We start from the raw sequence: 10,554 nt of genomic DNA on the forward strand, positions 1-10,554 counted from the left end.
ATTTAAATCATGAAGAGTTTTATTCACTGAATAAATTGTTTGGGCCGAAAAGGAAAACGAAATGTGAAAACGTGTGTGAAAACCGATAATAATTTCGGTGTTAGTTTTGTCTTTTCCTCTTTTTCTCCCGGAAAACCAGCAAGAAGTCTTCAAGTTTCAGTTTCTCGTAAACCACGTGACCACGCCATCGGGCCTTTCCATAAGAAACGCCTCCCTCACGAAGCTCGCGCTCTGATTGGTCCGCGCACAGAGAGCGCTCTCGGCGTCGTGTCGTGTTTGGCTGATTCCGGTAAAGCACGGGAGGCAGCGCGAGACCTCACTGACAAGGGGGGTGCATGCGGATCGGGGCTCCGGGAGCGTTAAATGTGATTTAGGCATTTTAAAGGCCTCGAAGTTCGTCCTCGAGAGCGGAGAAACCAGTGTGTGTGTGTGTGGGGGTGTGTGGGGGTGTGTGGGTGGGTGTGTGGGTGTGTGAAGGACAGCGCGAGACCTGCAGGCTCTACCTTAGCTGTGGTGGTAAGTAGAAGGCGCTAGCATGTTAACCGTAAACAACTGCAGGATGTTTGTGTTGGAGAAGGCGGAAGTGACATTGTTGTTTATGATAGCTGATTAAATCGTAAACACTGCGATTTGTCGTGTAATTAACATGTAATTAATGACACTGAGCACGGCACAGAGACTCCAGAACACCACGGTGCATACTGGGGGCGCGCTGTGGGCTTACTGGGAGTGTAAACACTGTCCAGTCCACTGTGTTACTGTACATCATGTAGGTCAATGTGTGTGTGTGTGTGTGTGTGTGTTCAGTACTCGTACAGTGTGTGTGTGTGTGTGTTCAGTACTCGTACAGTGTGTGTGTGTGTTCAGTACTCGTACAGTGTGTGTGTGTGTGTGTGTGTGTTCAGTACTCGTACAGTGTGTGTGTGTGTGTGTTCAGTACTCGTACAGTGTGTGTGTGTGTGTGTGTGTGTGTTCAGTACTCGTACAGTGTGTGTGTGTGTGTGTTCAGTACTCGTACAGTGTGTGTGTGTGTGTGTTCAGTACTCGTACAGTGTGTGTGTGTGTGTGTGTTCAGTACTCGTACAGTGTGTGTGTGTGTTCAGTACTCGTACAGTGTGTGTGTGTGTTCAGTACTCGTACAGTGTGTGTGTGTGTTCAGTACTCGTACAGTGTGTGTGTGTGTTCAGTACTCGTACAGTGTGTGTGTGTGTGTGTTTAGTACTCGTACAGTGTGTGTGTGTGTGTGTTTAGTACTCGTACAGTGTGTGTGTGTGTGTGTTCAGTACTCGTACAGTGTGTGTGTGTGTGTGTGTTCAGTACTCGTACAGTGTGTGTGTGTGTGTGTGTGTTCAGTACTCGTACAGTGTGTGTGTGTGTGTGTGTGTGTGTTCAGTACTCGTACAGTGTGTGTGTGTTCAGTACTCGTACAGTGTGTGTGTGTGTGTTCAGTACTCGTACAGTGTGTGTGTGTGTTCAGTACTCGTACAGTGTGTGTGTGTGTGTGTTTAGTACTCGTACAGTGTGTGTGTGTGTGTGTTTAGTACTCGTACAGTGTGTGTGTGTGTGTGTTCAGTACTCGTACAGTGTGTGTGTGTGTGTGTGTTCAGTACTCGTACAGTGTGTGTGTGTGTGTGTGTGTTCAGTACTCGTACAGTGTGTGTGTGTGTGTTCAGTACTCGTACAGTGTGTGTGTGTGTGTGTGTGTTCAGTACTCGTACAGTGTGTGTGTGTGTGTTCAGTACTCGTACAGTGTGTGTGTGTGTGTGTGTTCAGTACAGTGTGTGTGTGTGTGTGTGTTCAGTACTCGTACAGTGTGTGTGTGTGTGTTCAGTACTTGTACAGTGTGTGTGTGTGTTCAGTACTCGTACAGTGTGTGTGTGTGTGTGTGTTCAGTACTCGTACTGTGTGTGTGTGTGTGTGTGTGTGTGTGTGTGTTCAGTACTCGTACAGTGTGTGTGTGTGTGTGTGTGTGTGTGTGTTCAGTACTCGTACAGTGTGTGTGTGTTCAGTACTCGTACAGTGTGTGTGTGTGTGTTCAGTACTCGTACAGTGTGTGTGTGTGTGTGTTCAGTACTCGTACAGTGTGTGTGTGTGTGTGTTCAGTACTCGTACAGTGTGTGTGTGTGTGTTCAGTACTCGTACAGTGTGTGTGTGTGTGTTCAGTACTCGTACAGTGTGTGTGTGTGTTCAGTACTCGTACTGTGTGTGTGTGTGTGTGTGTGTTCAGTACTCGTACAGTGTGTGTGTGTGTGTGTTCAGTACTCGTACAGTGTGTGTGTGTGTGTGTTCAGTACTCGTACAGTGTGTGTGTGTGTGTGTGTTCAGTACTCGTACAGTGTGTGTGTGTGTGTGTGTGTGTGTGTTCAGTACTCGTACAGTGTGTGTGTGTGTGTGTTCAGTACTCGTACAGTGTGTGTGTGTGTGTGTGTGTGTGTGTTCAGTACTCGTACAGTGTGTGTGTGTGTGTGTTCAGTACTCGTACAGTGTGTGTGTGTGTGTTCAGTACTCGTACAGTGTGTGTGTGTGTGTGTGTGTGTGTGTTCAGTACTCGTACAGTGTGTGTGTGTGTGTTCAGTACTCGTACAGTGTGTGTGTGTGTGTGTTCAGTACTCGTACAGTGTGTGTGTGTGTTCAGTACTCGTACAGTGTGTGTGTGTGTGTGTTCAGTACTCGTACAGTGTGTGTGTGTGTGTGTGTGTGTGTGTTCAGTACTCGTACAGTGTGTGTGTGTGTGTGTTCAGTACTCGTACAGTGTGTGTGTGTGTGTGTGTGTGTGTGTTCAGTACTCGTACAGTGTGTGTGTGTGTGTGTTCAGTACTCGTACAGTGTGTGTGTGTGTGTTCAGTACTCGTACAGTGTGTGTGTGTGTGTGTGTGTGTGTTCAGTACTCGTACAGTGTGTGTGTGTGTGTTCAGTACTCGTACAGTGTGTGTGTGTGTGTGTTCAGTACTCGTACAGTGTGTGTGTGTGTTCAGTACTCGTACAGTGTGTGTGTGTGTGTGTTCAGTACTCGTACAGTGTGTGTGTGTGTGTGTGTGTGTGTGTGTGTGTGTTCAGTACTCGTACAGTGTGTGTGTTCATGCAGTAGTCATTATGTGTGCAGTGTTATGTCAGATACACTCTGTACACCTGCTCATACGGCCCATACAGGTGAAGAGCTGATATTAATGTTCGGAATGAGGAAACCTCTCTCCCCTCACTGACCAGGTGATGTTTTTTTAATGATCTTCACCTGTCCAGTTTGCTCCTGTACTCCCATTTGCCCCAGATGTTGTAGCCCATGTGCGGTGAGGCTTACACGTTCTGAGAGTTTCTGCTCATCACGGCTGTAAAGAGTGGTGATTTGAGTCACTGTCCGCTCTGACCTGTGTTTGAGGTGAACGTTAACTGAAACTCTTCACCTGTATCTGTATGAATCCTCAAGCTGATGATGTTATTTCAAGCACTGATTGTGGCGTGATGTTTTACCGTGTCATTCTTGTTTTTCCTAAGCGTGGTGAACCTCCGAGATGAGTCAGTGGCTGGAGCTTCAGCAGCTTGACTCCACGTTCCTGGAACAGGTGGACCAGCTGTACGATGACAACTTCCCCATGGCCATCCGCCAGTACCTGAGCAGCTGGATTGAGAGCCACGACTGGTGAGGACCAGAGGTTCATGCCCTCGAGTGATTAACGGTCTGATTCATTAAAGAAAGGAAGGAAAGAGAAACTGTCTGAGCTTGCACTGTGATTAGTGTTAGAGATTAGTGATTCATGTAAAACGGCACCGAATCTTAACTCACATCACCTCCAGCTACATATTAACAGAGGAGCTCTTTCGGTGGCAGTGCATTATGGGTAACACACATGGACATTTACACCCACAGAGAAAAAACCTTATCTGAATAAAAAAAATAATAATTATAAAAATCATACACCACAAAATTATTAAATATATTTATATGTATATAAACACACACAGTATCTCACAGAAGTGAGTGCACCCCTGACATTTCTGTAAATATTTTATATCTTTTCATGTGACAACACTGAAGAAATGCCCCTCTGCTCCAATGTACAGTAGTGAGTGTCCAGTCTGTATAACAGTGTAAATTTACTGTCCCCTCAAAATAACTCAACACACAGACATTAATGTCTAAACCGTTGGCAACAAAAGTGACTCCACCCCTAAGTGGAAATGTCCAAATTGGGCCCAAAGTGTGGCCACCATTATTTGTGGTCAATATTTTGTGTGGCCACCATTATTTTCCAGCACTGCCTTAACCCTCTTGGGCATGGAGTTCACCAGAGCTTCACAGGTTGCCACTGGAGTCCTCTTCCACTCCTCCATGATGACATCACAGAGCTGGTGGATGTTAGAGACCTTGCGCTCCCCCACCTTAGGGTTTAGGTCTGGAGACATGCTTGGCCAGTGCATCACCTTTACCCTCAGCTTCTTTAGCAAGGCAGTGGTCATCTTGGAGGTGTGTTTGGGGTCGTTATCATGTTGGAATACTGCCCTGTGGCCCAGTCTCTGAAGGGAGGGGATCATGCTCTGCTTCACAGTACATGTTGGCATTCATGGTTCCCTCAATGAACTGTAGCTCCCCAGTGCCGGCAGCACTCATGCAGGCCCAGACCATGACACTCCCACCACCATGCTTGACTGTAGGCGAGACACACTTGTCTTTGTACTCCTCACCTGGTTGCCCCCACACACGCTTGACACCATCTGAACCAAATAAGTTTATCCTGGTCTCATCGGACCACAGGACATGGTTCCAGTATTCCATGTCGTTAGTCTGCTTGTCTTCAGCAAACTGTATGTGGGCTTTCTTGTGCATCATCTTTAGTAGAGGCTTCCTTCTGGGACGACAGCCATGCAGACCAATTTGATGCAGCGTGTGGCGTATGGTCTGAGCACTGACCGGCTGACCCCCCACCCCTCTGACCGGCTGACCCCCCACCCCTTCAACCTCTGCAGCAATGCTGGCAGCACTCATACGTCTATTTCCCAAAGACGACCTCCGGATACGACACTGAGCACGTTCACTCAACTTCTTTGGTGGACCATGGTGAGGCCTGTTCTGAGTGGAACCTGTCCTGTAAAACCGCTGTATGGTCTTGCCCACCGTGCTGCAGCTCAGTTTCAGGGTCTTGGCAATCTTCTTATAGCCTAGGCCATCTTTATGTAGAGCAACTATTCTTTTTTTCAGATCCTCAGAGAGTTCTTTGCCATGAGGTGCCATGTTGAACTTCCAGTGACCAGTATGAGAGAGTGTGAGAGCGATAACACCAAATTTAACACACCTGCTCCCCATTCACACCTGAGACCTTGTAACACTAACGAGTCACATGACACCGGAGAGGGGAAATGGCTAATTGGGCCCAATTTGGACATTCCCACTTAGGGGTGGAGTCACTTTTGTTGCCAACGGTTTAGACATTAATGTCTGTGTGTTGAGTTATTTTGAGGGGACAGTAAATTTACACTGTTATACAGACTGGACACTCACTACTGTACATTGGAGCAGAGGGGCATTTCTTCAGTGTTGTCACATGAAAAGATAAAATAAAATATTTACAAAAATGACAGGGGTGCACTCACTTCTGTGAGATACTGTGTATATATGTGTGTGTGTGTGTGTGTATATGTGTGTGTATATATATATATATATATATATATATATATATATATATATAAAATAATTATTCATACCAAGTACAATGAATAATGTAAATGTTTACTATAAAACTATTCTAAATTAAATTATTTACTAAATAGAATTCTGTTCATTTTGATCCCCCCCCCCAATTTCTTGCTGATTTTCGCTTGTATGTATTATATTCTAATGTAATATTTTATATTTTTGTTCTAAATAATTATTATTTCATTAGACAGAACATCAGATCAACATTGAACAGAGTTTAGACGTAACAGAAACATTCGAAAAGGTGCATCTGCAGTTCAGATTATGGTCATAGATATTTGAAGAATATAGTATTTGAAGAAGATGGACTCCTTTTGTAAGGACGTCCTACAGACGTCGGTGGTCACGTCTCCATTACGCCGCTCTCACACTCACTCGGTAATCCGTGTTTGTTTTTTCACTCGCTTAATCTCCAAATCATCTGTTTGTTCTGGAGGTTAAAAAAAGAGTTGGTTTCCACTCTGGGCTTTCCTGAAAATTCTACCATGTGATGTTTCGGGGGATAAAGAAAGGGCGGAGGGAGAGATCTCTGAAAGCGTGATGATGTAGAGGACATGAACTAACCATTACAGGAAAGTATGAACTGGCAGAAGGGAAGAACAAGTGAAAGCAGCGTCTCCTCAGGCAGATTCTGGGTTTAATTAAACAGGTTTGACGGCGTCACTGTTAGCCCACAGGGTTAGCGCTTCCTTCCTAACAGGATTCACCTTTTCTAACCCACACGTTTGGGTGGAGCAGCTGTGGAAGTCTGCACAGGTGGGAAACATCAGGTGTTCAGATGATGATAATGAGCGGAGTGTGCATCGTGCTCTGACTCTGTCCTTCTGAGATGAGGAAATAAGTCTCCTTTATGTGGACCAGAGAAAAGGTACACGCCCCTCGCTTGATGGACAGCTTGTATTGAGCAGTTATTGACATGACTAGTCACTGAGCCGTTCCACTGAAATCAGATACTCTTAATTCTGTGCAAATTACATATGACAAATGATTGGCTAATAAAATGAGTTTTGGTCATGTGACTTCCTGCTCATTACTTCAGTTCTAACACTGAGTTCAGCACAGTTCAGTTTTAACACTGAATAGTGCATTATTGTATTTCTCTTTAGCTAACTAGCTTTAGAAGAAGGGCTGTCAAAATTAACGCGTTAATAATGCGTTAATGCAAATTCATTTTAACGGCACTAATTTTATTAACACGCGATTAACGCAGCGCACATTTTCTGTTTGACCCTCGGCCTTGCCCGTAGTTTGGGAAATGGGAGATGCAGCAGCAAACCCAAAAACGAGAAAGAAAAGCGTCTTCTTTATATATAAAAGGATGTCTGATGGTTCTGTCGACGAGACAAAAGTCTGCATTTATTGTGGATGTGAATGAAGTTCTCACCGCAGCACCTCGAGTTTAAAATATCACTTGATGGTGAAGAATACAGCTGATACAGAGAGCTCTCCTGCCCCTCTCCTGCCCCTCTCCTGCCCCTCGCCAAAGGCAGACAACACTAGACTCTTTTCAGCGGAGATGTAATGTGAACCTGTGTTCTGTTCTTTTCTTCATGTGTTTGTCATGAACAAGTTATTTGATAAACATGTCTGTTCTTTATGCTCTATATTTAAGGTGGTTTCAGTAATACATGTACACTGTGCATGTTTAGAAGAAGTGATCTGAAAATGTTAACAGGTTTGTGTCAGTAAATCGCTCAGTGCAAAGGAAGAAGTCACTGTTTTCTATGTTCTTTTTTCATATGTTTAATAGACATGAACAAGAAAAATATCTATGATCTTTGAAACATGTCTAGTCTTCATGCTCTATGTTGAATATGGTTTCACTAATAATAACAACATACATTTCAGTATTTGTCCACACCCATGTTGATTAGAGTGTTAAAAACTAAAAAAGTATTAATTTAAGGTACATTTAGAATGGATAAAAATGTGCGATTAAGTTGCGATTAAATATTTTAATCGATTGACAGCCCTAATAGATAGATAGATAGATAGATAGATAGATAGATAGATAGATAGATAGATAGATAGATAGATAGATAGATAGATAGATAGATTTACAATTTTATAATTTTACATCAACTAAAAAAAATGCTGGATAGGCCACACCCCTTCCCAACAGTAGGACACGCCCACAGGAGACAAACTACAAGCTGCTAGTGTGAACTCGCACGCATTAGTCACGCCAAGCAAGGATTCAAAATACAGACCGTAAAGAGTCATTAATACTCGCAACAACTATATAATAAAACAAGGAACTAGAAACACAATGAAGAAACCCAAAAACACAGAGCAAACAGGAAATGACCATATATACGTGGATAGGTGTAGATCGCTGGATCAATTCTAGCTGCTTCTTTTGATCACCACAGGGATCATGTAGCTAACGTGGAGAACGAGTCTCTGGCTCGAGTGCGCTTCCATGACCTTCTGACCCAGCTGGACCACCAACACAGCCGCTTTGCCATGGAGAAAGACTTCCTGAATCAGCACAACATCCGCAAGATTAAACGCAACCTGCAGGTCTGCAGCACACACTCGCATGCCTCACTTCCTCATTTCCCATACTGCAGTGCTCACACACACACACACACACACACACAGATACACACACAATAGAGGAGCAGGAATTCTTCTGAAATATTTACACTCTAATCCTGTCTTGATTTGTTTCAAAATGTGTTTGAGTTGTTTGAGTTGTTCTTTTTTAGACAAAGAGCTGAAGTTTCTCGCTGTTAGTGCATATGATGATGTTCTGGGGTTAATCAGTTAATCAGATAACCCCAGAACATCATCATATGCATCAGATGGCAGCTACACACAGGCACTGGTGTGAGAACCACTTCTCATACATCACTCACCCTGCTCTGATCATCTCTGTTCACATTTTAGACTCTGTTTGGGGACAACCCCGTCTCTATGGCCATGATCATCAGCAAGAACCTGACTGAGGAGCGGAAGATTCTGGCAGCTGCCCAAATCTCTGAGGTGAGAAAGTGAGCAAGCAGATGAACTTTTTGATAACTGCACTTTAGCAGAGCTGAAAAACCCCTTGTTCCATCAGCCATAAACACACCATGAGTGTGTAGCGTGTAGAGAAGGTCAAGGTACAGTGGAAACTGAAGGTAGGATATGACATCATAATCTTTTCTATAATTCGCTTTTCAGCACACACACACACACACACATACACACACACATACACACACACACACACACACACACACTGTCTCTACACAAGGATATGTGCGTTCGTCCCACACCCCCGTCCTTCTTTCATCCCTGCCACAGCATCAGAGAACATTATCATTAGAGACCGGTCATTAACACACCCTCCATTCACAAACCGGTGCTCGACCACACCCCCGCTTCCACAGAACATTCTTAAATATAAAGCAGCTTCTGAGAAAAACACTGAGGAATAAGTGTAGGTGTAGACTGTGGGATATGTGTTTATATAAACATGTGGTGTTTGATGATGCAGAACCCCACGCATAACGCTCAGAGCGACATGATGATCGAGAAACAGAGAGAGCTGGACAGCAAGGTGAAGGACATCAAGACCAAGGTTCAGGTGAGGATCAGACACTAATCCATCAACACCAAGGACACAAACCACTTCATGGGTTCTCTTTAAAAAAAATTTCTTGGTTTTCATGACGAAGAGAGTGAGGATGGTGAGTTTACACATCCACCTCTCCACCATCCTTTTGGTTTAACTGCACCAAAAATGACTGGCTCTTCTATTTTACAGTACTATAACACTCCTCATCAGCGTTGTTTTGTTGCCTAAAAAGTCTCACCAACTGCATTACACATGATGTTTATGGTGACTTTAATCACTAGCATTTCTTTTCTGTAAACCAGGAAACGGAGCAGAACATTAAGAACCTGGAGGATCTGCAGGATGAGCATGACTTCAAGAGCAAGACTCTGCAGAATCATGGTACTTTCATCTCAAACAACAGAACATCTATTTTTAGGTCCTCCACCCCCGGGAGGCACATTACAACACAATCCAGCATTCCGGACCGGAAATGGGTTTTCTCAGCGACTTAATATGCATCTGATAAGGCCATGGATTAATTGTCTTAACTGCATTGTTTAATCATGGTCTACAACACTTCCTGGTTATTTGTAATATTTGTAGTTCCAGTAATGTGCATTATATATTTGACCATGTGTTTAATAGAGTGTTGCACAAGTTCCATCCAGATCTGACGGGCCAGAAAGACAACTTTATGATTGTATTATTGTTTTGGTTTTTATAGAGGAGTTAAATGGAACAATATCGAGGGAGGAGCTGAATCGTGAGAAACTCTACCTCAAAGCCATGTTCGTGAAACTCAACAATATGAGAAGGGTGAGAGATTTTGAGAATGACCACATCTAAATCATCATCCTGTCAAACTTCATAGCTGAAAATACAACATACACTATGTTGCCAAAAGTTTTGGGATGTCTGCTTTTACATGCACATGAATGTAATATGGAGTTGTCCCGCCCTTTGCAGCTATAACAGCTTCAACTCTTGTTGGAACATGCTTAAGCATGAAGAGTTCCTTTCACTGGAACTAAGGGGCCGAGCCCAACCCCTGAAAAACAACACCTGAACTCAATGACCTGGAGGAGTGTCCCAATACTTATATAGTGTATAAACACAGCTAAGAATGGCTTATGCTAGATCATATATGTATATATATATATATATACAGATATATTTAAAAATGTATATATTTATTCATGTGTGTGTGTGTAGGAGGTTGTGGGCCAGATGTCAGAGGTGCTAAACCTGATTGAGCAGCTGGAGTATGAGCTGATCTCAGTGGAGCTGTCTGAATGGAAACGACGCCAGCAGATGTCCT

General features: G+C 43.7%; 1 protein-coding gene across 2 annotated transcripts in view; it reads left to right on the forward strand.

The window, feature by feature from the left end:
- The first annotated feature begins 280 nt into the window (after positions 1–280).
- The window catches only part of stat1a (signal transducer and activator of transcription 1a), a 36,715-nt gene continuing 26,441 nt past the window's right edge, over positions 281–10,554 (forward strand). For both annotated transcript variants that reach the window (XM_058381509.1, XM_058381510.1), the window contains exons 1-8: positions 281–516; positions 3,493–3,637; positions 8,062–8,212; positions 8,582–8,677; positions 9,174–9,263; positions 9,557–9,635; positions 9,961–10,052; positions 10,449–10,554. The exon at positions 10,449–10,554 is cut by the window's right edge and continues 46 nt beyond it. In XM_058381509.1, coding sequence (XP_058237492.1) covers positions 3,510–3,637; positions 8,062–8,212; positions 8,582–8,677; positions 9,174–9,263; positions 9,557–9,635; positions 9,961–10,052; positions 10,449–10,554 — 742 coding nt within the window. In that variant the 5' untranslated portion in view covers positions 281–516; positions 3,493–3,509. The remainder of the gene's footprint in view (positions 517–3,492; positions 3,638–8,061; positions 8,213–8,581; positions 8,678–9,173; positions 9,264–9,556; positions 9,636–9,960; positions 10,053–10,448) is intronic.

The sequence above is a fragment of the Hemibagrus wyckioides genome, linkage group LG27, assembly GCF_019097595.1.
Source record: "Hemibagrus wyckioides isolate EC202008001 linkage group LG27, SWU_Hwy_1.0, whole genome shotgun sequence".
In the NCBI taxonomy this organism is placed as follows: domain Eukaryota; kingdom Metazoa; phylum Chordata; class Actinopteri; order Siluriformes; family Bagridae; genus Hemibagrus; species Hemibagrus wyckioides.